Raw genomic sequence first — 27,407 nt, 5'->3', positions numbered from 1 at the left:
TTGCAGATAACTCTTTGCACACAGATTATTTGCTTAGGCTAAATTCCTATGAGTGAAACTGTTAGATCAAAGGATGGGCTAAAATCTAAAGCCAAAGTTTGGACTGATTCACACTCACTCTAGCAAGGAGAGAGCCTGTTTTCTCTCACCCTTGCCAACACCAGGGTTCAGCATCTTTTCTTTCATCTTTATCAACTTGATAAGTGGAAAAAACAAACAAACAAACCCTACTTGTTTGCTTGTTTCCAGGGTTTTCAGACTTTCTCTTGGTTTTTTTAAGGGGAGCTTTCAGGATGACTTGAGACCCCGTGATTCCTCATGTCCTTCCATTCCTCTAGAAGGAATGTAGGTCATGTTATTGGCAGAACTGTGATAAAAATCTAAAGTACAGAGTGTAAAAGGGCCTAGAGGCTGCCCACTCCTTGTCCTGACTCTTCATGAGCACAACTTCCAGGTCCTTCCATGCCTTCAAATCAGGGCTATATTCTCTATGTCTGGTGTGTGGCCTATCCCTCCACTTAAGTCCAGGGACAGGGTAGAGAAGAATATTAGGATGAAATAGACCTTTAGGTGAACATCCAGGATGGTACCTACGGGACCCACAGGATCCATAATGGTGTCTATGGTAACGCTTTATCCCAAATTTGAGGTTCCAATCCAAACTCCTTTGCTTAAATAGGGGTGCTTTCTCTGAACCTCAGCTTATGTATCAAATGGGGCCAGTAATACATTCTGCCCCCACCTCTCTGTGGCCTTATCAGAGGAGATAAAGCATAGGAAAACAGTTTGTAAACGGAAAAGAGCTTTACACATAGAAGGGGCTGTTTCTAAGGGAGGTTGAGTGCTGAGTGCTGTGAACTAAGCTGTGTATTGAGGCTAGAAATGGGTGGTGGCTGGGGACCCCTTCCTAAGCTGGGTGCTCACCTATAATACCAGCTACCTACTCCTTGCCATTGGTTCTACATTGAGATCTTATTTAATCCTCAGGTCAACCCCACTGAGGGATGATGGGGACACTGAAATTTACAGAATTGAGTCACTGGCCCAAAGGTATATGCTAATAAAAGGGAGGGCAGGGATTCAAACTTTGGAGGTCTTCCCTGTGGGGTGGGGGTAGAAGGCCACACAGCTGATTTGCCCAGAACGTCAATGATCTTGTGTAAATTATACACATTCACTCATTTTTCATTTATTCAACAAATATTTATTGAACACTTGTTGAGACCTGGGACAGGTGCCATGTGAGATTTATTTTTCCTTGTAGAGTTTCTGCAGTCCAGAAGCTAACAAATCCTTCCCATCTTGCAAATGTTATCAACCGACCTTTCTTCCCTCCTTCCCTCTTTCCTTCCTTCCTTCCATCCGTCCATCCATCCATCCATACTAGGCTTTGTTCCAAAAAGGAACTCAGGAGGCTGTTTCCATGGCTTTGGGGTCAGGTAGAGGTTGCTTTGATCCTATCTCTGTTACTAAGTAGATAGCCAAGTGACCTTAGATGAGTTACCTCACCTCTCTGATTCTGTTCCTCTTCTGTAAGATGGGGATACTTATGACCACTACTCCATAGGACTCAAGAGAATTACATGATATGCAATAAAGCTCCTGGACTGTGCCTGGCACGTACTAAGGACACTGGGTTATCTCCTTTAACCCTCACAGTGATCATTTCACTGAGGAGGAAACATGGGTAATGAGGAGGTGAAGTTGCTTGTCCAAGGTCTCGGGCAGTTGACTCCAGAGTTACTCCTTCAGTAACCTGGCCAGTCTCCAGGAGTTTGCCAATCTCTGTCTGGGATGAATTATGCGATCCCATAATGCAGGGAGGAGTGAGATAAAGCATCTAAAGACAGTATCATAGAGTAAGTGCTCAGTAAATGATAATAATTCTAATTAAGATCCGATCTGATTCCTGAGCTCACTGCCTAGAGCCTGCAGGTTGGACAGCCCCCCAATCTCTATCCATGGACCTCACAGGGAAGCTCTGGGCAAGGACTGAGTTTTTACTATCTTTATCTCCATCTTTACTGCAGGAAGAATAGGGACAGGATGACCATTTAGTCAAAGGGCATTTATTTTGGTTTAATGACATTTACACTGGGGCTTTGTTTAGAATTTCTAATTACAAAAGCACCATCAATGCAGAAAATTTGGTGGGAGAGGGGAGATAGGGAAACAATTAAAATCCTGTCATTTCGGCACCCACAGAGAAGCACTGTTGACATTTGGGTATTTGTCTGTTCTATATTTTTATATAGGCCAACAAATTTTCATTAAGTTTGGGATAATCATGAAGTGTTTTTTTTTATAAATTTATTTATTTATTTATTTTTGGCTGCGTTGGGTCTTCGTTGCTGCGTGCGGGCGTTTCTCTAGTTGTGGCGAGCAGCGACTACTCTTCGTAGCGGTGCGTGGGCTTCTCATTGCAGTGGCTTCTCTTGTGGGGCCTGGGCTCTAGGTGTGCAGGCTTCAGCAGCTGTGGCTTGTGGGCTCTAGAGCGCAGGTTCAGTAGCTCTGGCTCATGGGCTTAGTTGCTCCGCGGCATGTGGGATCTTCCCAGACCAGGGCTCGAACCCGCGTCCCCTGCATTGGCAGGCGGATTCTCAACCACTGCGCCACCAGGGAAGCCCAACCATGAAGTTTTAATGTGTTAGAAAAGGAAGGGCTGTTAGCAGGACCATCATGCCCAATAGTGCAGGTCTCCTGCTGTAAACAGCCCTGTGACTGTGCAGTGCACAACCTTCACAGATGTACAAAGCAGCCCTGGCTCTCAGCACTCACTTAACTCATGGTCCTAACCTTTACTCCTCCCCAACATGCCAAGAATGTCACACTCTTTTGGAACAGTGGCTCACGGGCAGTCATGACCCTGGAAAGCAGAGGGAGGAATGAAGGACTGTGCCATCCTCCAGGGGGGCAGATTATGATGTCTGGAGGTGGAATATTTCTTTTACAGAAGTAATCTAGAAAAGAAAACCTAGGTGACAGTATGTACCTCTGCCCTTACAGTGATTCACTCATCTTGTCTTATAGAGAGGGAAACCAAGGCTCTGAGAAAAGAGATTTACCCAGTCACACAAGCTGGCAAGCAGCCAGTGGTTGGGCAGAACTTGAACCCAGGATAATTCCTAACTTAGTCTAGTTCTACAAGAGTGGAGGTAGAAAGATGTGGGTTCAAATCTCAACTCTTTCACTTAATTAGCTTTTGCCTTTTGCCAAATCATTTAACCCCTCTGAGTCTCAGTCTCTCTGCCTGTGAAGTGAGGTAACAGCTTCCTCACTGGGTTTAAATGAGAATTAAATGAGGGAAAAAAAGCTTTCCTAACAATTACTGAGTGCTCTGTGCCAGGCGCTGCACAAGGCACTTCACATACATCATCTCATTTAACTCTCACAATAAGCCTATGAGGGGGATACTATTTTTATAACCATTTACAGGTGAGGAAACAGGCTCAGAAAGCTTAAGTCACTTGCCCAACATCACACAGCCAGTAAGTGGCTGGGCTGGGATTTCAACCCAGGTCTGCCAGTCTCAGAGCAATACTATCAGATGACACAGGTAACTCTTAGCACTGTGTTTGCAAAATACAAACATGAAATAAATAGCAGCCATCATTATTTACTATTATTGTGAATATAATTATTATGTCACATATGATTGGATAATCTCTGTTTTCAATCTCCTCTGCCAAGAAACCAAGAACTGGGCCAATCTGAGAAGGGGAAGAGACGGCAGCCCAGCCAAGCCCTGGCCACGCCCATGCTACAGAGGAGAAGGAGCGGGGCAAGAGCGGGAGCAAAGCCTGGGTAGTGTCTAAAACCTTGGCGGCTTTCAACGAAGGCCTACAACAGCCAGTACCTCCATATTGGGAGGCTTAGCTCCTGCTGGAGGGGTCTGGTGACCTTATAAACTGGCTCATGGTACCCTGCCTACCTATCCCAGACCACTAGTCCCTCCATCTCATCCAGGGTGCCTTCTGGAGCCTTCCATGTGTGGAGACATAGAAACCCTCTGCCCCATGATTTGGGCCTCTGCTGATCTCTGCAGATGGGTGCGGGTGATTAAAGACGCAAGATCCAGAGGTAGAGGGAAAGGACCCATTTTAAAGAGCCCAGCGAGCACAGACACGCTGCCTGGAATCCCAGCCTCCACCTGAGCCCAGCCAGCATGAGTCACCCCCACGGCCCTTTACCTGTGAGTTGCAACACAGCTGACAGAAACTCCACAGCCTTTCAGGAGGTGGGCGGACAGGTACACAGACAAGTGTGCCATCCTTTGGGCTATAGTAAGCTTTGCAGTTACAACTGGCACCAAATGGCCCTCCTGCCACCAATAACCCCTGTCGAGTGCTTGGGTACCCAGGCTCTGCTGTCAGATCAGATCCCAGCTCTAGCTCGACCACTCCCAGGCCCTGCAGCTTAAGTAACTTATTTAATCACTTCGTATCTCAGTTTCCTCATCTCTAAAACAAGCATAACAGAAGTGCCCATTGCATAGGGTGGTTGTAAGGATCAGATGAGACAATGTATGTAAAGGCTTAGCATAATGCCTGACGCACACGGTACACTGAGCGCCCACCACGTGCCAGACACTGTGGAAGGCGCTGAAGATACAACAGTGAACAAGACAGACAAGGTCTCTGCTCTTATGGAGTTCACACTCTAGAAGAAGGGGAGAAAGACAATAAACAACTAGAAACATGTCCGAAAGTCATAAGGGATTTGCAGAGAACCAAAATTAAGTGGTGGGATACAGTGACGGAAGGTCTACTTTAACAAGGGTGGCAGGAGAGGCCTGCTCTGAGGAGGTGGCTGCATTAGCAATTATTATTATTATTTACTATTATTTGTCAGGACCCCCTTGGCTATCCCCAACACAGCCTCCAGTGAGAAACCAACCTCTGACAGTTCTCAAACCCGGTACCCCCTTTCCATAGGCCTGACTGCACCCCAAGGGGGCTCCTCTGGATCCTTACTTTACCTTGAAAACCTCCATCAAATTGGCAGGAGTAGCTGAAACCCCGCCTTTCCCTGAGAGAGGAAGGAGTGGGCCAAGGTGAGGCTCCCAGGCACACAGAGCAAAGAGATAATTTGCCAAAAGGGGGGTGGGGTGGGGGGAGAACAGAAAGAGAGAGAGGAGAAACAAAAGATACCAAGATTGGCTTAGATTCAATTTCAAATTAATCCTGGTGGAAGCTCTAAAAAAAAGCTCTAGCATTCTCCTGTTTGTGTTTGTGGATCTTCTGGGTTTACCAACCTTGTTTTTTACAGGAGACAGCTCATGGCAATTATTCCACAATTACTTAGTCTAACGGGCATCTGATTTCTCCTGCCTTTCCAACACAGAACGAAGCACTTATTAGAGTTTGTGCAATGACTGGCGAGCTAAGGCTTTGGAGGTGACCAACTTCGACTTTTCCATCCCTTCTGTGCTGGCCGGAGGTATGTGGTTTGCTCACCCCTCATTCAGATCTGTATCACACCAAATAACAGGCTGCCTCCCACCCTACTGCCCCACCCCCCTGCCACCTACAACCCCCCCCCCCCAGACTATAAACTCCTCTAAGAGCAGTGACCCTGTCTTTTTGGCCTCTGTCACCTCAGAACCCAGAGTAGGGCCTGGCACACCACAGGTGCTCAATAAATGTCTGCTGAATTGTGGCCACTGACTTCAGCTCAAAGGGAAAGCCAAATTTGCAGTGGGATGACTGAAGATTCAGATCTGGGCTCTGACACTCACTAGCTCATGCCCTTGGGCAAGTCACGTTACCTCTCTGGCTTCCATTTCCTCACCTGTGAAGTGCGTGTATTGGGGAGGAAGAGAGCGTGATAATAACAGCTACCACAGTGGGTCACTGTGAAAGTCAAAAGAAATCACCCGAATAACTGTAGAAGACTATTCAGAAATAAGATGTCGTTATCTTAAAGGGAAGCTCTAGGAAAAAGAAAGGGAACTTCTACAGAGACCCACAGGGGAAGATCTGCTCACTCCTTTGAGAATTCCCCGGTGGCTGTGAAGTAGTTGATGCTGGGTAGCGGAGGGGCCCAAGGAATTAGCGGGGGTGGGGGGATGTTCCGGGGCATCCACGATGCCCCGGAACATCTTATCTAACTAGAAAGAGGAATCGAGATTTCCTGCAGCCAAGTATCTGTTTGTCCCTGTACTTTTCCTCTGGCTATCTTCTCTCCAACATTTTTTTCTCCTCCCTCCTCCTTAATCTCCACCCCCCACCCCCTCACCAAGGAAGGAATTGGCTAGCTCCACCCATGGCTCCGCCCCCAGCTCGGCAGGCCAAGAGTTAACAGCTGCACCTGTTGAGGTATACCTGCTGTCGCCGGCACCTGTACCTGTAGCCAATCAGCGCCAGAGCTGCCGGGAACCTACCTGTCAGCAGAATCCCGACACTGAAACCTCAACATAAATCAAACACTTCCCTGGGTAGGGAATGTCTGTGTCAGGCAAGAATTAGAGACGAGCGGTCAGCAGAGCCTCGGTGCCCGGTGCCGATCCATCCGTCAAGCCTGGGAGCCTGGGAGCAGGAAGATGTCGAATGAACTTGAGTGAGTAAACACCGGTGGATGCCTGGCGCGCTGTGAGCATGGAGGCTGGATGGGGTTTCTAGAAGGGGAAAGAGCAGGGAGGCTGGCGCCAAGATTCACAGAGCAATTTGTAAGGGCAAATGAATGGGCTGACGATCTCATCTTGGCGTGCTGAGGCAAGCCCCGTCTCAAGCTAGAGCTGAGTGTTTCCCTGGGAAAATAATTTTTTTCCCCCTTTCTCTCTCTGCTGAGCAGTTTCGAGCCGGGTAGGGAAACACAGGACTGAAACTGTGAAGGCTTTCAGCACCACTTTCTGATACTGTGAAGGGGGCCTTGGAAATCAGAGACAGCTCCAATCCCATCTAGGCTTTCTATCTTCTTGCCAAAAGGAACTTCTTTGAGGTGGTTCTAAGAACTGTCTTAGGCAGAGAGTTGGGTTTCTCTAAAGGGACTTGTTTGTTGGGTTGGAACAGTCCCAAGTGGGAAGGTGAAGTTGCTGGTTAAACATGTGCACTCTTTAGTCAGCTTGACCTAGGTTCAAATCCAGGCTCCATTCCTCATGGGCTGTGAGATCTTGATTTGGGCAAGTCATTCAACTGACCTGCGCTTCATTTTCCTCATCTAGAAAATGGGTACAAGAATGTTTTGTAGGATTCTTGAGAGAATTAAGTGTGATAAAGGCTGTAAAATGCTTAGCACAGAGCCAAAGTCTGAAGATGAATTCAATAAAATGTGGTTGATTTCACTCAGAGGCGGTTCTAAGGCTGAGGAGGCTGAGATGTGGTTTTCAGTGAGGTCATCTCTATTGCCTGACAGGACACAGGTGCCTTCCTGCCCATATCTGGGATTTAGAATCCCCGCTGGCTGATGATGACTTTCACCATGGACCCCTGGCTTGGGGTCCAGACCTCAGAGAAGGTGGGATGAGGCTGGGATTCTGGGCTGCTGTAGCCTGGGTTTGGGAAGCTGGCAGAAGCCAGGCTTCTAAAATACAGACTATCCTCTTCCTGCCACCCTCAGAGGTGAGTAGGCAGAGTCAAGGATTGAACAATCTTTTTTTTCTAGCTACTCCTTAATAGACTGTTTTAAGAACTTGAAGACCTGAGAGTAGAGCAGTTGGTGGGTCCTGACTGCAGACAAGTTTCCATGATACCAGTCAGCTCTTGGATTCTCTGGGGTTAGCTAACTATGTTCATGGTACAATAACTGGGCATCGAATTTCTCTTGAATGGGCTCCCTGGGGCTGATAACGTGTTAACAACTAGGATAAGAACAGGGGCAGTGGAGCCAACACCTGGGTTCAAGTTCCAGCTGCCACTAATTAGCTGTGTGACCTTGGCCAAGTCACTTCACCTGTCTGAATGTCAGTTTCCTCATCTGTAAATTGTGGCCATATTGGGACCCACTTAATGGAGCTGTTGGGGTATCCAGTAACTTTAGACAAGCAATTGACTTAAAGGCTGGTAAGGAGCAATCTAAAATAGCCTTGTTACTTCATACAGAAATAACCAATCAGTGAGCATTTCTGAACCTCTTGCTTTCTATTTTTCCATACTTTGAAAACAAAAAACATCTTCTGATGTGTCTCCATCCCAGTCAGATCTGTTGGTTGAAACAGCAGAGGCTGCAGACAGAAATGTATTCATTGGTGCCCCTTAGGGGGTAAATGTCCTGAAGCTGGGTTACTTAAACAAAAAGGTTTCCTGCATTTCTCCTCCTTAATGATTTGAGTTTGAAGTCAGAACTCCTGACAGTAGAGGCTTCTCCGGTTGGGGTGGGGTGAGGGGAACCTGTGCCTGCTGTGTAATTGCTGGCAGACTCTGAAGTCACCACTAAAGATTACAATGACAGCGTCTCAGTGCCTGGGGGCTCAAGTGCCTTTACTGATAAGGGGGGTTGAGGGGTGGAATCCGCTGCTTGGCTTGCAAGTTTTGAGCTCCTGCTGCTGCTGCATTCCCCCCAAACGTGTAGAGTTAAGAGGACTGGTCCTAGCATCCATTCTGATCCCGACAGAATGACCACCTCTTGCTGGGCCTCGGTGTAGTAGGAAAAGCCGGACTTGCACATGACTCTAAATTCTGCCACTTAGCAACTTCAGGATCCTGGTGAATCTGCTTCTCCTCCCTGACCCTCAGTTTCCTCCTCTGTCCAATAAGGACTATAAACACCCACCTGGTCAGGGAAACAGTGAGCTCCCGTATGTAGGCCAGCCGGCCCGGAGGAGAAGCTCCATAAACGTGAGCCCTATTACTAGGCCACTTCGAAGGCCGGCACTTGAAGAGCATGGAGGCCAAGGTGGTGGAGTTAAAAGCCAGCTCGAGGCAGCTGGCGGGTGGAGCGCCCGGGACTTTTATGTGGTCGGGCTGGGAGCATCTGCCACCCTCCAGGACTCCGCAAACCTCCGGTGCCATCGTCCCGCTGTTCTCGGCGCCTCGGGGGCTAGAGCCGGTCGCAAGGGATCCTGGGGCGGCGAGGGCGCAGGAAGTCGCTGCTGGACGCCCACTTCTCGCGGGAAAAGAGCTTCCAGAGCGGGCGAGGGGCCCCAGGCCGGCCGCCATGTTTGGAGTCCCATCTTTAGAGTGCGCGAGGGCCTACTGGGTGCCCGGCCGGCCCGCGCTGTCCCGTCCAGCCCGTCGAGGATGTGAGGGAATTAAGATTAAGTGATCAGCACGTAGTAGATCTATCGAATGGAGGAGAGAGAGGGAAGTGAGCGAGGCGCGCCAGGATCCCCCTCTGCAGCCCAGCTCGGCCCGCAATCTGGGCCCCCAGCCGCCGTCTGGAATCATCTTCCTCCCCGAAATCTTGGAGAGCCGAAGCGGAGGGTGGGAGGGGCACCCTACCCATCCACCGCTCCACCCAAGCTCCGGGAGCGCTGAGCTGCAGACTGCCTGCAGCGCCGAAAGAGTTAACTAGGAACGCCTCCCGCTGTGGTTTTGTGGTCGAAACCATGATTGCCAGGAGCAAATTTTTGTCGTGCACGAGGTGTGTTATTAAAAGTCGGAGCTACGCTGCTGGTGAATGAAAAGTTAAAAATCCTCGTTAAGGCCGGGCTGTAGAACAGGCGGACTGGACCCACAGTCCGAGAGGCCCCTCGACGACCCAAACGGCGGCGGTCCCTGCCACTCGGCCCGCTACCCTCGCCCAGGAGGCCCGGTCGGTGCCTGGAGCCAACAGGGTCTTCAGGGCTCCACAAAGAGGAGGAGGAGGGGGAGGAAGGGCCGCAGGGCTGAAAACACAAGTAACATACCCGAAGCGCCCTTCGGTTAAAACAAAAATAACAGCCAAGCCTTTACTTGAGCGCTGACTCCACATCGGACACAGTGTCCGGTACTTGATAAATACATCAAGTATTTATCCTGTAACCCTCCCAGCAATCCACTGAAGGATGGGAGTATAAATATAAGGATGAGGGGATTTCAGCTTGCCCCAGGCAATATCTTCCCAACACCTCGCTGAAGAGCTGAGATCTTACCAGGGGCCAAAAGACATCTCGCTGAAGAGCTGAGATCTTACCAGGGGCCAAAAGGATGCCCACACCAATGTGCTACCCTGCTTCCTACCAGCACAGATGTTGAAAAAAGACTAGGAGATATGCCAGACTGCTAACAGTACTTATTTCTGAGCAGAGGAATGCAGGTGAATTCTAGCCTCTGCTTCTAATTTTTCTATATGTTCCATATTTTATATATTGTGTTTTACAAATCTGTGTTACTTTTGAAATGAGGCAAGGAAGGAAAGAGAGTCATTATTTTTAAAAGAGAGAATTGTTGGTTCCCCTAATTAAAGAAAAAACGGTGTTCTCGAAGTGTGGTCCTTGGACCAGCATCCTCAGCATCATTACCCGGGAACTCCTTAGAAATGCAAATTCTCAGCCCCACCCCAGACCTACTGAATCAGAAACTCTGGGGGTGGGGTTCAGCAATATGTGTTTTAACAGGCCCTCCAGGTGATTCTGATGCATGTTCAAATTTAAGAAACATCGGCCTAGAAGACCTGCCAGAGGATTGGAAGGCAGGAGATTCCCAGATCCACCGCTGACCTACAGTGTAGTAGCTGAGTCAGCAGGCCGAGAGCTTTGCTATGGGGTCACACCTGTGTTTGAGCCCAGCTCTGCCATGTACGGACTGGGTGACTTTTGGATGAGCTCCTTAACTCTGTAAGTGAGCTCTCTGAGCTGTGTAAGTGTCAGTTTCTGCATATGTAAAATGGTGATAACACCCACCTCACGGCATGTATGAGAACGAAAAGGCACAAGGCCTGACACATAAAATAACTTAGCTCCTTTCCTTCCCTTGTCTTCCCTCCCCTTTCTGGAACTCAGCGTTTCCATTTGTAAAATGGAGCAAATAATCCTGGCTGGCTGCCCCCTTCTTCTATTCCTTTTGCCTCCTTAAAAAGGTCAGAGCAACTGATCTAGTGAAAATCTTGAAGGGAAATTCTCTCACAAACGTTTGATGTTATTTCACTGGGCCTTCCTAGGAGGTCAGCAAGAATTGGGAACTTTTGAGGGTGGGGACAGCATGATATTTACCTTTGTGTCCCAGTACCCAGCACAGGGTCTATTCAGCAGAGTGAATGAATGAATGAAAGGATGTGGTGCCCTGGGTCTAGAGGTAGATTGCAACTTCTTTCACATCTCAATTGAACAAAAGAGGAAAAAAATAGGAAAATTGGACAGGAAACCAAGAGGAGAATATAGCATGAAAGAAAAGGAAGGAATTTTCAAAGGGGAGAAAGTGAGTTTCTGGTATAATTAGAAAATGGCATATGATTAATTTACATGCAGCTAGAGGCTTTGGCTGGAGCCTGACGGCTCTCAGTTAACTTGCCCACCTGGATCCAGATGATGAAGCTGGCAATGCTTGCCCCTCTTTATCTGGGAATCTCCAAGCATCAGGTCTCCTTCTGCCACTAGTAGAAGGAGAAAGTGAGGCTGTGAGTTGTCATGCAATTTTCTGGGGGCTACCCCACAAAGTGAGTATTAGTAGTAATAGTTCACGTTATTATGTGCTGGCATTGTGCTCATCACTTTGCCTCCATTATCCCATTGCATTTTCCAACAGTAATACTTCACAAAGTTCTCAAGATTAAACAAAATGATGACTAGAAATTGTTGGGCCAGCACCTGGCACTTAGTAAGCCCTCAGTGAACAATAGCTATCATAACTCTGTGAGGTTAGTGCTCTCATCTTCCCCCATTTTTTTACGGGTCAGAAAATTGAGGCACAGAGAGGTCAAGTTGCATAAAGTCACACAGCTAGTAATAGCAGAGCTGAAACTGGAACCCAGATCAGCATAGCTCTGGGGCCCACCCTGTAACTATTAGTTCACACTGCCTCATTCAAACTGGAGTTATTATAGAGCCATGCCCTAGGCGCTGCCATTTCCCAGCTGAGGCCCCCAAGTGAGCCCCAGCATGTGATAAGGCACATTTCACAACCTGTGCATCCAGAAACCAGATGGGCCACTGTCAAGCACAACAACCCCGGAGCGCTCCTGTCATGCCCAGGGAACACCTTCCATGGGGATGACTGAAAAATGATTCCTCCATGAGCAGCTGTGGCAGGGCCTCCCTGTGGGTAATTAGTGAATGTGATTGATCACTGCTGATGAGGCTGGGTGGCTCACAACAGAGTTTGACAAGTCATGGGGTGTATCTGGGTGTCAACACCCAGCTCAGGCAGCCCCTGGAACTCTTCCTCCTCAGGCTGGAGGGAAGTGGGGCCCAGATCACTGGATCTGTCCTGTGTCAGGCACCTCCTCTGGTGGGGTTTGAGGCTGCCCCCTTGGTGGTGAGTTTTCTTCCCCCATCTGTAAGATTGAGTCAGAGGCCTTACTTTTCCATCTCTGAATTACTGAAATGCCTTTGAGATAAGGTAGTGATTGAGCTGAGTACTGGACAGGAAGCTAGGAGACTTGATCCCAATCCTGCTCTGTGCTGTGTGTCCTTAGGCAAGTCACACCTGCTCCCAGAGACTAGATTTCTAGGGAATTCTCTGGCGGTCCAGTGGTTAGGACTCGGCTCTTTCAATGCTGAGGGCCTATGCTCGATCCCTGGTCGGGGAACTAAGAGCCCATAAGCTGCGTGACGCAGCCAAAACAAACAAAACTAAAAAAAAAGAGATAGACTTGATTTCTGAAGTCTCTTTGCACCCTAACTGGAACCCAAAAAATCTCAACTAATGGCTGAGACACATTCACTTACTCTCACTGGGAGTTTTAAGTGGCTCGGCCAGAATGCAGTGAGCATTAGGGTCTGAAAGGACTTGGGATGAAACCCTACTTCACCACTCTAGGCACTTCACCACTCCAGGCTTCTGAGGAGGCAGCCTTGTGAAGGTTCTTGATGATGGAAGACAGAGACCTCTGTTCTAGGCCTGGCACCATGAGATGCCAGCTGGGTGGCCTTAGGCAAACCAGTGGCCTTCTCTGTGGCTCATTCTATCCTGCTATCAAATGGGGATAGTCATACCTTCTCTCCCTACCTTACAGGGGCGTTGCAGGATCAGAGGTGATGACAAATGTATGAGAAGCATGTTGAAAAATATAACACGCTATGCAAATGTGAGGGATTATCAAATCTCAGACTTGAGTTTCCTTCTTAATGGGCTGGCCTTCCTTGAAACAAGGCAACATATGCAAAAAACCTGGCTCACACCTGTCACACAGTAGGCAGACAAGCTCTGGGAGCTGTCCCAGGCTTATGCCTTTGTCTTGCCTTTCACCTGGAAAGTCCAGGATCCTCCCCACCCATCTTCACGCCCCTCTCCCCCTCCACCCCTCTTCTCAGCCAACATCTAGCCATTCCCCAAAGTTTAGGCAGGTCAGAAGTCCTCCTGCTTCTTTTCCTTCATAGCTTTCTTCACCTGAAAGTATCTGTCCATTTGTTTTTGTGGTCATGTCTGTCTTGCCTGCCACTAAAATGCAACCTCTATGACAGTAGGGATCTTGTTGTCTTGCCCGCCTAGGACAAAGCCTGGCACATAGTATAATAAATATTGATAAATATTTATTAAAATGAAGCGTAGATGGTTAGGTGGATGGATGCCACCCAGATTTATTGTTTTTTCCCCTCTCTTCTACATCCCTTCTTGGAAACTAGTGGTTGGTGGAAAAGTGACTAGTCATGGAATTAGATTCCAGGAGCCTGGCTTTGTAACTCCCTCAGCCAGTCCCCTGGAACAGGTCACCTAACGTCTCTTTCCCTTGTCTATTTCCTGGTCTGTAAAGTAGAGATAATAACACGTCATATATGTCGGGAGGCTCCAAGAGATAATGAATGTGAAAGTCAAGGCAAGGGGTTATTACAGTGTCTCTTTTGTTTTTGATGTGGAACCTGGTTCACAAACAGGAGGCTTGGAGAGGATGTTAGTTTAAGAACCTCAGGCAGAGTCTCCACTTTACTTTCATTTGGGGTTTCTAAGAAGATGATGATCATGATGATGATGACGGTGATGATGCCAATTATTTACTAAGCGATGATTCTCTGGCAGGCTCTGGGCCAAACACATTTCTTATGTTAACGTACTTAATTCTCCCAGCAACCCATGAGATTATCCCCACTCTAAAGTAGCCAGCCCTGGTAACTCCATCACGTGACTGTGCTCTAATTTTCTTCACAGCACTTATCACTAACTAAAATTAACTCATTTATCTACTTGTTTACGGTCAGTCTTCCCCAATTAGATTGCAAATTCCAAAGGGAGAAGAGCCTTATCTGTCTTGTTCTTGGCTGATTCCCCAGTGCCTAGAAGAGTCCCTGACTGGCACACAGAAGATGCTCAATAGACCCATTTAACAGATAAGGAAATAGGCTTGGAGGGGCTAAGTACCTAACCCAAGGACACACAGTTACTCGGGTCTGTCAGGCTATGACCCTGTTGCTCTTCATCCCATGGTGCTACAGATTCTTCTGTTCTGCGGCCTGGTGGAGACCTGATGGCTAGAAGGCTGCCCAGAGCCACTTCCTCTCCCTATACCCTCCTCCCCGGTTCCCCTTTCACCTTCTGATGGCTGAGGAGTTTGGCCTTGGACAGGGACACCAACAGAGAGTTTGTGGGGGCCCTCGGGGAAGGTGACCGCATAGGTTGCAGTCAGCTGGTTTCCCCTCTTTGTTCTGGCTCTGTCTCCCATTAGTAGGGCTCACTCCTTCCTGGAACACTTTTCACATCCTCACCCACTGGGCCCTCAACTCTCAATTCTAATCTTTAAGAGAACAGGGAGCCAAAAGTTTTTGGATCAGTATTTGGCACTGAGTCAATGCTAACTAACCTTATCCATAGCCAAGACTTTCTAGAAGCCAAATGCTTAGTCTTGGAACGTGACACTGATTGGTAGCATACTTGGGAACCAGGACTCTAGAGCTCCCAGCGCCTGGCCAGAAACTCTTCCACTCATCACGCTTCCCCACTTAGTCCCTCTTGACTTGTGTGGGTGGCAAATCCCTTTCTGTCTTGCAGTGGAGGATTGGTTCAGTTTATTCCAGGGGAGGGGAATTGCCAGAATAAAAGAGGCATTTAAAAGGAGACTAGCATGGGGTTAGGAGCTGCATCTTGGAGTCCAACAAGTCCAGGTTCAAGGTGAGCCTCTGCCACTTACTAGCTGAGTGACCTTGAGCAGGTAATATCACCTGAGTCTCAACTTCCCCTAAACCTATTGTGCAGAGTAGATATGATGATGCAGAATAATAGGTGGAACAGTATCTGCCTATGGTAAATTCTTGAGGTATGGTAACTGCTGTGTATCAAGGAATCAGACTTTGGGATCCCAACAGGATGGATTGGAGACCACTGTAGACCAGAAGAACCCCCCAAATGAACAGCAAACATTGCCTGTCCTTTCGTTTCTGATGTGACTTTATCATTGTCTTCTAAAAATTAACTTTTGAATAGGGTAAGATAACTGATAGCTCATCAAAGCTGATAATGGTCATTCCACCAGAGTCAGCAAATTGGGGCTCCAGGCCCAGATCTGCCAGTGATTTGCAGGGTGACCATGTCTTGTACCACGTTGCAAGCCTTTGATGTCTAGCTCCAAGCTGGACCGAGAGCACAATTTTTTTTTTTTTTTGGCATATTACTCCTTTATTAGAAATTATAAATGAGGAATTATTTCAACACCTGAAGACCAAACTACAGCATAAGATTCCATAGGCTCAAGATTTTTGACATTCTGGAAAGAGTGTTCTGTAAAGTATATCCTTTCCATGGCATGGCAACATCATTCTTTTTGTATTAAGCACTTGTTGTGTGCCAGAGACAGTTTTAAGCATTTTTCCTGTGATGTTGCACTCAATCCTCACATCCTACATGGTGGGTGCTTTTATTAGACACATTTTATAAACAAAGAACGGTGCTAAACGCTGGGATTCCTTGTTGACCCAGAGAGTGGTCCACCAGGCCTTTCCCTGCTTCTCCTATGCCCCCTTGGCTTAGGAGTTCCGTGTAGGCTGGGACTGGGAGGGGTTGGGGGCAGCCACCTGGGCTTGCTCTGTGAGTTCCTCTAACCCCAGGCCCAGGAGGCAGCTGGGAGGGGCCTTTTCTCACCTCTCCATCTTAAGGCCCTTGATTTATAGAAGCAGAAACTTGAGGTGTGCCTCCCTCTACATGCCCCTGGAGCAGGAAGGTTTCTGTCATCTCTCTTTCCTGTGTGACAGCTCCCTCTCCCTCCCTTTCAGAGCCCAGTACCCCACACCCTGGCGCTCAGTGAGATGGGAGACGCTGCCCTGGAAGAAGCCCCTGGTTGAGTGCCACCCCCGGCCTGTCTGGCTGTGGCCTGTCTGCTATTCCCTCTGTGTCTGAGAATGCAGGCTTGAGCCGCGGGGCAGCAGGAGGGCACTTCCTGTGGTGTGATTTGTGACGGTCCTTGCCCACCCACCAGTCTGCCACAGTGCCTGCGATTCCACAACTAGAGCATTTCTCTGTTGTGGTAGGGATTGCCCTCTTGCACTATGGTAAAGCTGTATGGCTTAGTGGAAAATGTGTGGCTTTGGTACTAGACAAGCCTGGGTTTAAATCCTGGTTGCGTCATGGACTAGTTGGGTGATTTGGGGGCATTTTCTTATCTCCTCCGAGTCTTGGGTCTCTCCATCTGTGAACTGCAGCACATGATCCTTACCTCTAAAGTTCTTGTAAGGAGCAGAGCTGATGAGTGGAAAGTGTTCATATATAGTGTAGTAAACGGCAGCTGGCATTACTCCTATGTCTCTAGCATTAGAGAATCTATGAGACTCACCTAGAAAGGGGGGCACCGGGGCACCAGGACACCAGTCTCAGGAGTTCTCTTTTCTCAGCCTGGCTGTCCCCAGCTTCTCACCTACCAGTATCCTTCACACATTCTTTGCTCTAAAGTGAACATAAGCAGGACTTTCCCACCTCTATGCCCTTGCTCATGATTAAGAGCATGTTCTACACCAGTGATTCACAAAGCGTGGTCCCCAAACCACCAGCATCAGCATTACCAGGGAACTTAGGGGTGGGGCCTGGAAATCTGTGTTTTAACAAGCCTTCCGTGTCATTCTGAGGCAGCGAAAGTTTGAGAACACTATTCTATATTACAGCATCATCCTGCTCAAGCTTGAATCCCCTCTGGGCCACTCACTAACCCACTAACTGGGACCTTGGGCAACTCCCTTAACTTCTCGGAGCTTCAGTTTCCTCATGTATAAAATAGGGAAAATAATGCTACATGCCTCACAGTGTTGTGGTGGGAATTAAATGAGATAATCCATGAAAAGTGCTTAGCTCAGTGCCTAAAACATGGTCAGTGTTCAATAAAGATTAGACATTATTTTTATCATCATCATCATTAATCTGTATTCTGTTCCTATTCCTGGGACACTCGCCCTACATATCTGAGTGATATAATCCCCCGTGCGGAGTGTCCCCAACTAAAATGTCTGCCTCCTCCAAAGAGTCTTTCCTGATCTCTTACCTTTGAGCCTATGTGGCTTGTATTTGTCCAAGTTCTCAGCGCGGCGCCCAGGTTCTGCCTGCCAAGGGGTGCCCTGCAGCATTCCACTCCGGTTCCTGGCATCTGAGCAGCTGCCTGGGCGCTCTACAATAAATGTTGGTCTGAAATGCCATTTCCCAAGACCAGGTTCTGCCTGTGGGCTTCCTTGCTCGGGCTCTTTCTGTCCCTCACCACACTCTCTAAGTTGAAATGATCTCCAGCCTTCTGTGTCTTTCTCGGTCTTGAGGAGAATTTCATCAGAAGAACTCATGCTGAGTTACCTGGAAATTTTATTCTCTGCAGCTTGTCATTGTTACTTCCCATCCTTGTTACACTAATTCCCCTTGAGTAAGTATCTACCATGGAAGCATTTTATTGAATCTTCTCTGAAGCCTTGCGAGGTTGGGATTACAGTCTTCATGTTGTAGATGAGGGAACTGAGGCCCCAGGTCTACAGCTTCTACGTGGTAACATTTGGTGGTGACCCAAAGCATCTGGCTCCAGAGTGTGGATACATTCTACTGCTCCATCTGCCCAGTGATGACAGAAGAAGCAGTTTCAAGTTTTCAAGGCTGGTAACTCTCTGAATTCCTGGGTGTTGCTCTGAGGCTGACCATTCACGGAACTTCTGCTGGGACAGCCTAAATTTGACCTTCCCTACTTGCCTTTCAGTTTCAGATCCGTACGGCTGCTAAAGAACGACCCAGTTAACTTCCAGAAATTCCCCTACACTAACGAGGATGAGGCCTGGAAGACCTACCTTGAAAATCCCTTGACGGCGGCCACGAAAGCCATGATGAGAGTCAATGGAGACGATGAGAGCGTTGCGGCCCTGAGCTTCCTCTACGATTACTACATGGTACGTTCGCCACCTCTGGGCATGCCCCCCTCTAACGGACTGTGTGCCTTCGCTTTCAGGCCTCATGGCTCACTAGCCCACCATGACCACCCCTAACCCCTCACCATGTTCTTTCACACCTCTGGGCCTTTGCACATGCTGTTCCCTCTGCCTGGTACCCTCCCCTTTCCCCTAGCTAAACCGTGCTCTCAGCTTTGGGCCTCAGCTTCAATGTCAGCTCATTCCACCAGAGGCGGGGAAGGCTTTCCGGGGTCTCCCATTCTGTGCCTCCTCTGGGCACCCTCAGCAACCACCATCCTTTTCCTTGAAGCTCTCCTTAGAAACTTGCTGTTTGTGCATTTATTCCTCCATCTCCCCCATGACACTGAGCTCCTGGAGGGCAGGAATCGTGTCATGATCATTACTGAGCCCCTAGCACCCCATACTGCCTGCCACACAGTGCTCAATACGTATTGATTGAATGGATCAAGGCCTTGGCCTTACACACCACAGCAATACCCCCAACCTACCATCTTCTTTCTGCCCCTGTACCTTAGGTCATCCCAGTTGCCCTGTCATCCCCACCTGCCTATTCTAACCCCACCACCTAGAACATGCCTTTTCCTCTTGAATCCATTCCCTTCTTTCAGGACCCTTCCCAAGGCCCACCTTCTCTTGGAAGCCATGCTGCCACATCACCTCTCCCTCTCCTGAGTGTCTCACTATCGTTCATACCCTCGCTGCCATTATATGCATTGTATTACCTCCTGACAGACCATCTTTTATTGTTCTCTAATTGTTTCCTGGGCCTTGGCCTTGACTCTGGGAGACTGTCAGTTCCTGAGAACAGGAATCAGGCACTCTCATATATGATAAGTGTGCTTAAAGCTGTCAGTAACCACAAGTACATTACACACGACATCACCCCTCTTCCAGTGCCTGTGCCAGACATTGCTAATGGATTACAGACTGTATTCTCACTGAGGGTATATGAGGACACAAAATCTTCTTCAACCTAGTAGTCCAGGCAGCCACTACCCATCTGTCTGAATTGTCATATGACAGCAAACTTTCTTGCTCTTCCTAGGCTGGGTTATTTCTCCAAGAGACTTTCCCAGATCTGAGGCTGGGGGACATGAATAGCTAAATACTGTGATAACTGAATCTGAACTTGAAGATTTAAAGCCACCTCGTAAATAAGCCCTCAAATTCACAGGCCCAAGAAGTAGTTTACCTATTCTGCTACACAAAGGAAGGTAAACTCTCTGTAAATTCAGAGGCCAAGGGGGGAAGTGGCCTCAGATATGAGAAAGCCCCAAATTATCTCTCTGGCTTTGGTTCTCATCCTGGAGTGGTATGGTTACCCTACCTTACCTTCTCCCCAGCAGACTGATAACATCCTCATAGCATTTGATGGAAAAGAAATTGGAACTAACTGCCTCAGCCTGGCGACATGGTAGGAGCCAGAATTCTAGGTCTGAGCTTAAACTCCAGCCTGGGATATATAGCTTGAGGTTGGGCCGTAAAATAAAATCTAGCATCATCTCCCCTGGGCAAGAGGCCGTTCCCAGGGCCAGAGTGGTGGGGACAGGCTCTGAAGGTGACGCTTGCAGTGGTTTATTGCAATATAGTGTTCCGGTGAGATACACCTGCCCCCCTCTTCCCATCCCAGAGCATGTTAGATTCAGAGCAGCACTATGTATAGTAAAGACATGATCTAATGGTGTGGAAAGAGCACCAAGTTGGGAGTTCGAGACCTGTTCCTACCACAAGCTGGCAATGTGGCTTTGAGCAATATAGTCCTAGAGGTGACCACTTACCATTTCTCACTGAATGCCGGGCCCTGTGCCAGGCACCTTTCCTCATGCTCTTCCACGGGGTGAGACTAAGAACCCAGGCGTTGGAGTCACTAGGCTGGGTCGGAGACCTTGTTCTGGCTTTATTAGCCTTAGGGAGAAATGACCTGGATGCTCTAAGATACAATATTATGACCATAATCATGAAAGGTAACATTTACATAGTCCCCTCCATGTGTCAGGTGCCGGTCTAAACACTCACAACAGTCCCAGGGGTTGGTATCACTATTATTATTCCTGTTTTACAGATGAGGACAACGAGGTGCAGAAAGGTTAAGGGACTTGCGCAAGATCACACAGCCAATACATGGCAGATCTAGGAACTAAACCCAAGAGGTCCACACTCCTAATCACTAAGATGACGGAGCCTCTCTTGGCTTCAGTTTCCTCATCCATATAATGGGGATAACATTAGTAGACATCATAGAGTTGTTGTAGGGATTAAATTAGAGGACACAGAGAAGGCACATAGCACAGGGTCCAGTGCATAGGAAGTACTCCATTAAAAAACAGTAAACATTATTTTTATTAATAAATCTTCGCAATCCCCTTGAAGTAGAGTTCATGATCCCCCACTTGACATATGAAGAAACTGAACCTCAGAAAAGCACTGTCATTTATCCAGAGTCACACAGCACTTTTAAGTGGTAAAGCTAGAACTTAAGCTAGGCCTGCTTGACTCCAAATTCCATGATTCCTAACTGCTAATCTTGGGGTACTGCTCCCCACTCTGTAACTTGGGGCTCAGACTAAATGATGGCCTGACAACTCGAAGGACTGGTGGGTTTTCTCCCAGTGACCAAGATAGCTACCCTGCCTGGCCAAGTTCCCCGGAGGGGGTTGAGGCTCCTAACAGCCAGATCGTACCCAAGAGCCATGCATAAATCCTTCCTTCCTCTCCTCTCAGGGCCCCAAGGAGAAGCGGCTACTGTCCTCCAGCACTGGGGGCCGGAACGACCAAGGAAAGAGGTGAGGCTCGCCGGCGCCACCATCTCTGTCCCTTTGCCCTTCCCCACCCCCACCTCTAGGCCCCTTATCCCCTGGGCACAGGAGGTACAGTCCTTAGGGCCCACCGTACTCTTAGGGGCCCACGAAGGCATTGTAATCTATTTTAAAGTCAGAAGAAAACAATGAATATGATCCAACCTGGGTTATATTTGTATTTATACCAATGCAATTGTAAAAGGTTTTTAAAATATTTTTATGGAGGAAGGAATCTATGAAGGCAAAAGAGACTAGGGCCCACAAAATCATAGTGAGACCTTGCTTGAACACACAGACACACAGACACACAGACACACACACACACACATCCTAGGTGCCTGCAGGCCACGTGAGCTGGAGTTTACTGAAAACAAACTTCAAAGCCATAGTGGTGGAAAAGCCCTGATGGAAGCTTTTCTGTCCTAGCTCCAAAACCCTCCCTGCAGCCTCAAGGGGAGGGGGCACCTATGTTCCCATATTTCTTTCCCTTGGCTCTCTTGGGCCTCTGCCTGGCATTAGTGCCTCGGGGCACTGATGTTCCTTTTCTTGTAGAAAGCAGCCCAGGCCGTGCTCATGGCCAGATGGGCACTGGAAGGACCCTGCCCCCCTTTCTCCACTTTTCCTTTCCCCGCACTGGGCAGGGCTTCTGCTGGGAAACCTTCTGGTCTCCTCTCTGCCTTCGAGAACATCCAAACTGCTAAGGCAGGCATTGCAACTCTTGCGGCTGGCTCAGGGCCCCTGCACTGCTAGAAACAGTGGGCTTCGGTGCAGGAGACTTTTCTCAAAACTAATTTTTTAAAATGTTGTTAGCTTTTCTGATTATAAAATAATACCTACTTGTTATAAAATATTCAAACTCTGTAGAAATGTATAAAGTAAAAAAGGAAGAAAGGAAGGAAGGGGAGGAGGGAGGAATGAACTGGCGGATTACATAATATATTTGTTCATCTGAAGAAAATTGTTTATAGGTGTATGACAGTTTTAGGGAAATTATGAATAGATAAGTAGAAAATTATAAAATGAAAAAACTCATTAATATCATAATTCCAATAACAACAAAAGTTGTTCTAAGAAAAGTTATAGTAAAATATTTGGCCAGCCAGGAAACAATATTTGTATAATTATAATAATTAAACTATTGTTGTAACTATTTTTAAATTTAGTTTACTTTTTAAAAATAAATTTGGTATAGTAACAAAATAAATATCCATACTGGGGCTGGGCATTGAGAAACAGAAGTGTGGTGGTGGGAATGGAAGACTGGCACAATTAAAGGAGAGCACCCACTGATAATAGAATCATCTTATTATAAGGTCTGTGTGTTCACTCAGTGTCTCTGATTCTGTGAATCTCTGGACCTTATGTGTGAAAATAGTCTATCTGGCTCTTTTGACAACCAAGCGAGGACCATATGTAAAAATTCTTTGGATTCTGTAAAATTAAATGCATTAAAGTCACTGTTATTTTTGCTAAAAAAATAAATAAAGTAAAAAAATAAGTTTCTTGTAATCCTACTTCCCTGCCCCCCTTAATAGTTTGGGGTATATCCTTTCAGACCTTTTTCTCAACGTACATTAACTGTACTCACAAATACCCACTCTTGCCCACACCATGGATGACTCAATATGGTTTTTTTAGTGTGGGGACATTTGACTCTGGATAAGAAATAAATAATTAAACTTTCAGTTTTTTTAATTACCAAGTACTGTAATGGATAAAGCAGACATTTGCCCCCTGAACTCTGAGCCTGTACTTGGTTGCATTCTTGACCCCCTCCTCCCTGCTCATCCCTGTGACACACTGGCTTGCTGCAGTATCTTGTTTCACACATGTTGGTAAGACCTAACATTACATTGGATTAAAGGAGGTCAGTATGTCAGTGTGATGGTCACCCTCCAATCCAGCCAAGGAACCCCCGCCCCTCAGAGAGAAGAGGTGCACCCACTTATCCCTCCTGTCTCTCCTCAGGTACTACCATGGCATGGAATATGAGATGGACCTCACTCCCCTTGAAAGTCCCACGCACCTCATGAAATTCCTGACAGAGAATGTGTCTGGAACCCCAGAGTACCCAGATGTGCTCAAGAAGAATAACCTAATGAGCTTGGAGGGGGCTGCACCCACACCGGGCAAGGCAGCTCTCCTCACCCCAGGCCCCAGCAAGCTGGAAGCTGGCTCTGTGGACGGCTACCTGCTGCCCACCAGTGATGTGTATGATAATGGCTCCCTCAGCTCCTTGTTTGAGAGCATTCATGGGGTGCCTCCCACACAGCGCTGGCAGCCTGACAGCACCTTCAAAGATGACCCACAGGAGGTGAGGGCCCACCCCCATATCCCTCACAGCATCCCTGGGTGTAGTCACACGTGTACGGAAGGAGAGAAGACAGTGAGGCGGTCAGAGCTTTGGAATGCATGGGAGAAAGAGTCCTTGAGCTGAGGCAGGGCTGCCATGTACTGTTGTCCAGGTTGTACACTATACAACCTTCACAGTTGTATGCAGTGGCCCTGGGCTGAGGTCCCAGCAGAACTGAATGTGGTCATTTATTTTCTCTGGATTGTGTTTCTCTGCAGTCGCTGCTCTTCCCAGATATCCTGAAATCATCCCCGGAACCCCCGTGTCCAGAGGACTATCCCAGCCCCAAGAGGTAAGTCAGCCTCCCTGGACCCTTGGCCACCTGGGCAGTGGGCTGCAGAAAGACCCTACTGTCCCCAGAACAGGCATCGTCAGTGAATGAAAAGAGGGGAGTGAAGGCACATAAAAGAATAGAGTCATTTCTACATCCCTTTCCTGGGCTGTGACAAGGACCTCAGAGCTCAGCACCCTGTTAGAAAACCAAGGTTCTGTTGTCCTAGTCTTCCTTATAACTTTGTCACCCCTCAGGGGTCTCTGGTTTCCACTATTCATTATTCAGGAGGATTGTGGCTCAATAAAGCCATTAAATAGAAACTCTGAAAAAGAGGAAACTGAGTCCCCAGGAAGTAAAGTGATTTACTGAGGTCACATAGTAAGGCCATAGCAGAGCCTCGGGCTTCCTGCCCCACCGCCCTTTGGGATACTCCTGCCTGGGAGCCCAGCCTCACCCTCCTCTCCCTCCTCCCCGCAGTGACTTTGAGTACACCCTGGGCTCCCCTAGAGCCATCCACATCAAATCGGGCGAGTCGCCCATGGCCTACCTCAACAAGGGCCAGTTCTACCCTGTCACCCTGCGGACCCCAGCAGGCGGCAAAGGCCTTGCCTTGTCCTCCAGCAAAGTCAAGGTACTTGGGCAGTTGGTGCGGGGGTCGGGTCAGCCCTGCCGGCCAGGGACCCCAGGGAGAGGGTGCTGTTGTGTGACTGCCCATCGCCACGGAGTGGGGGAAAGTAAGCCAAAGGGCTGGGCCTCTTGACCCGGGCTCTGGCGAGGGATGAGGCTGCCTGGGCCTCTTCTGAGGCTGGGGGTCACAGTGACTGCTGTGCTTGCAGAGTGTGGTGATGGTGGTCTTCGACAACGAGAAGGGCCCGGTGGAGCAGCTGCGCTTCTGGAAGCACTGGCATTCCCGGCAACCCACCGCCAAGCAGCGGGTCATCGATGTGGGTAAGAGCCCGCCCGAGCCCTCCGTCCCGGTCTCTCTTCCTCTGTCTCACAACAGACACACACACACACACACACACACACACGCACACACGCACACACACACCCCCCACTTAGGCCTTGCTTGCTGTGCCCCTTTTTCCCAGCCCCCTCTGACCTCTGCAGGACTTATTTCTGACTCCAGCCGCCTGCCTGGCCCCTGTCTCCAGGTCAAACGCTGTGGGGTTTGCAGGGATTTGCATCTGTTGGCTGGAAGCAATGACCTCTTTTCTGTGTTGCTTTGGGATAAACAGAACCCTGGGGACCCTAGCAGTGTCAGATAAATACACCCCTGGGATGCTGACCTGCTTGTCCCCATCAGGGGGCTTGGCCAATTGAGACACAAATGCATAACAGTGCAGGCAGTGGGTGATTTGGAAGGCTTGAAGCACAGTGCAAGGGCAGTTCTGCCTTGGAAGCCGGAACCTTTGGGGGAAGGCCTTCTGTGTGTGCCACCTTGTCCCGGGCCCCGCGATGAGCGGGAGGCACTGTCCATCCTCAGATCTCCAGGTTCTGGCTCTATCACTCTCTTCCTGGCTGTGTGGCCTGTGTCACCTCCCCTTCCTGGGCCTTGGTTTCTTCCGCTGTCAACTGGAAAAACGGCAGCTGCCCTGCCTGCCTACAGAGCTGTTTCTGCCTTGGAGCCACGTGTACTAGAGAACATAATACAAATAGGGATGATTCAGTGACTTACCTGAGAGGCCAGTTAGTAAAGTGGTTAGGAGCCTGGGTTCAGGAGCCAGACAGAGCCGGGCTCCAGTCCTTACTCTACCTTTTATTAGCTGTGTGACCCTGGGCAAGTGACCAAACTTCTCTGAGCTTTGTTTTCCTCATGTGTAAGCTGAATATTCATAATATTGTTGTGAGGATTAACTGAAGGCTTGCCATATTGTAAGTGTTCAATAAATGACAGTAGTACTATCATTTATTTAATATTACTAGTTCAATACTAGTAGTACTGGTACTACGACTTTTACTATGGCTATTACTACCACTATTACTGCGATTATTACTACTATTACTACTGCTTTGTCTGGGAGATGTCCTAAATCACAATCCCATGAAAAGTATAAGCTCCACCACAAAATCATGAGGGCCCTGGCCTAGTTGGCAAAGTTAAGGAGTCCTCTGGAGTTTGGACAGATGTGCTTCTCAGGCTGGACCTCAGTTTTTCCACCTGTAGCCCAGGGCACAATAACTAATTTCCTCCCTGCATTGAAGCATGGTCCTTGGGGGAGAGGATACAAGTCCCTGCCAAGAACAAGGCCCACCCCCTAAATGACCCCTCCCCATGGGGCCCCCAAATCCCTTCCCTTCTGACTCTCCTTCTGGTCTCCTGTGGTTTCAGCTGACTGCAAAGAAAACTTCAACACTGTGCAACACATTGAGGAGGTGGCCTATAATGCACTGTCCTTTGTGTGGAATGTCAACGAGGAGGCCAAGGTCAGTGCTGGGGGCATGGCCAGAATGGGGCTAGGCTGCCAGGAAGTCCCCATCCCGGGAAGAGGGCTTGCCTGCACCTACGATTGTGGCAGCTGCTCCGAGGCGGGCACCAGTGGAGGAGGCAGGATACCTAGTGTGGAGAAGCCAGGAACGCTGGGCCCACTTCCCAGCTCTGTGACCTTGGACAGATGTCTTAGCTGAAAATTGGGGTGTAACCATAGCACCAACTGATAGGTTGGCGTGAGGATCAGGTGCGATAAGGAAAAGGTAGAGCACAGCCTGGCACAGAAGCGGTGGCTGTTGTTAATTAATCCAATCCACCTATTTACCAGACAGGAAAACTAAGCCTTGCGCGTGGCCACACAGCAAGCTGCTGCTGACGCCAGGTTTCCTGACTTGTGGGCTAGTGCAGAGAGTTGCAGAAGTGCTTTGGAGTCTGGTAGATGAGGGCTTAAACCCATTACCTCACTTCTTGAGCGCATAGGAAGGGAAGAATAATCTGCCTCTGCCTCCTAGAGTTGTGGTGAAGATCCTACGAGATCACGCACGTCAAAGAGACAGGCACGATGCCAGGCCCATCGGAGAGACCTGAGAAATGGAGCCTCTGGTGATTTTTTTTCACACCAGTGATTAAGCCGTTTAGTGCTTGAGACCAGACTTGAACTCACCTGTGCTGCAGTGTCCCTCTGTGTCTTGGTTTTCTGTTTGGACAGGTGGCATCATGGAAAGGGCACTAGTCTGCAAGTTGGGGACTGGGTAACCCTGGGCCTGTCCCTTCACCTACCTGGGCCAGACTTACCCCATCAGACCAAGGTTGGATCCGGCTCTTGGCAAGGGCCTTTCTGGCCTAGAAAAGCTGGGGACCTAATCCCTGTCTCCCTGCCTTGCCTCATGGGGCGGTCCAGGCTGCCTGGAGAAAATGGAGGTGAAGGGGCTCTGAAAACAACAAAGGGAGGCACAAAGGCGAGGGATTATTATTATTCAAACAGACACCAGGGACTGAGGGAGGAGCTGGGGCCTCCAGTTCAGGGAGGGGGGAAATGAGTTTCGTGGGAAGGGAGAGGTGGGTTTCGGTTGGGATTTTCTCACAGCCTCTTAAGCCCCCAGGCTTGGGTCTTTCTCAGGCGTGAGCTGGGTGGGGGCTGCATTAGGGCTGAGCTGGCTGAGGGGGAGGTATGTCTGGCATGC

The 27,407-nt window shown here is 48.7% G+C and overlaps 1 protein-coding gene across 9 annotated transcripts in view; it reads left to right on the top strand.

Annotated features, from left to right (window-relative positions):
- Positions 1 to 6,395: 6,395 nt before the first annotated feature.
- Positions 6,396 to 27,407, top strand: part of GRHL3 (grainyhead like transcription factor 3) — a 35,003-nt gene continuing 13,991 nt past the window's right edge. For 2 of the 9 annotated variants that reach the window (XM_082342335.1, XM_082342331.1), the window contains exons 1-8: positions 6,398 to 6,558; positions 18,160 to 18,346; positions 21,089 to 21,150; positions 23,134 to 23,479; positions 23,737 to 23,810; positions 24,270 to 24,423; positions 24,629 to 24,740; positions 26,125 to 26,219. In XM_082342335.1, coding sequence (XP_082198461.1) covers positions 6,542 to 6,558; positions 18,160 to 18,346; positions 21,089 to 21,150; positions 23,134 to 23,479; positions 23,737 to 23,810; positions 24,270 to 24,423; positions 24,629 to 24,740; positions 26,125 to 26,219 — 1,047 coding nt within the window. In that variant the 5' untranslated portion in view covers positions 6,398 to 6,541. The other 7 variants (XM_082342334.1, XR_014231586.1, XR_014231585.1 and 4 more) reach the window with 7 other exon arrangements.

Source organism: Balaenoptera borealis, assembly GCF_965194805.1.
Source record: "Balaenoptera borealis genome assembly, chromosome: 1".
NCBI classification, from domain to species: domain Eukaryota; kingdom Metazoa; phylum Chordata; class Mammalia; order Artiodactyla; family Balaenopteridae; genus Balaenoptera; species Balaenoptera borealis.
This window is presented reverse-complemented; position numbering and strand designations above follow the sequence as displayed.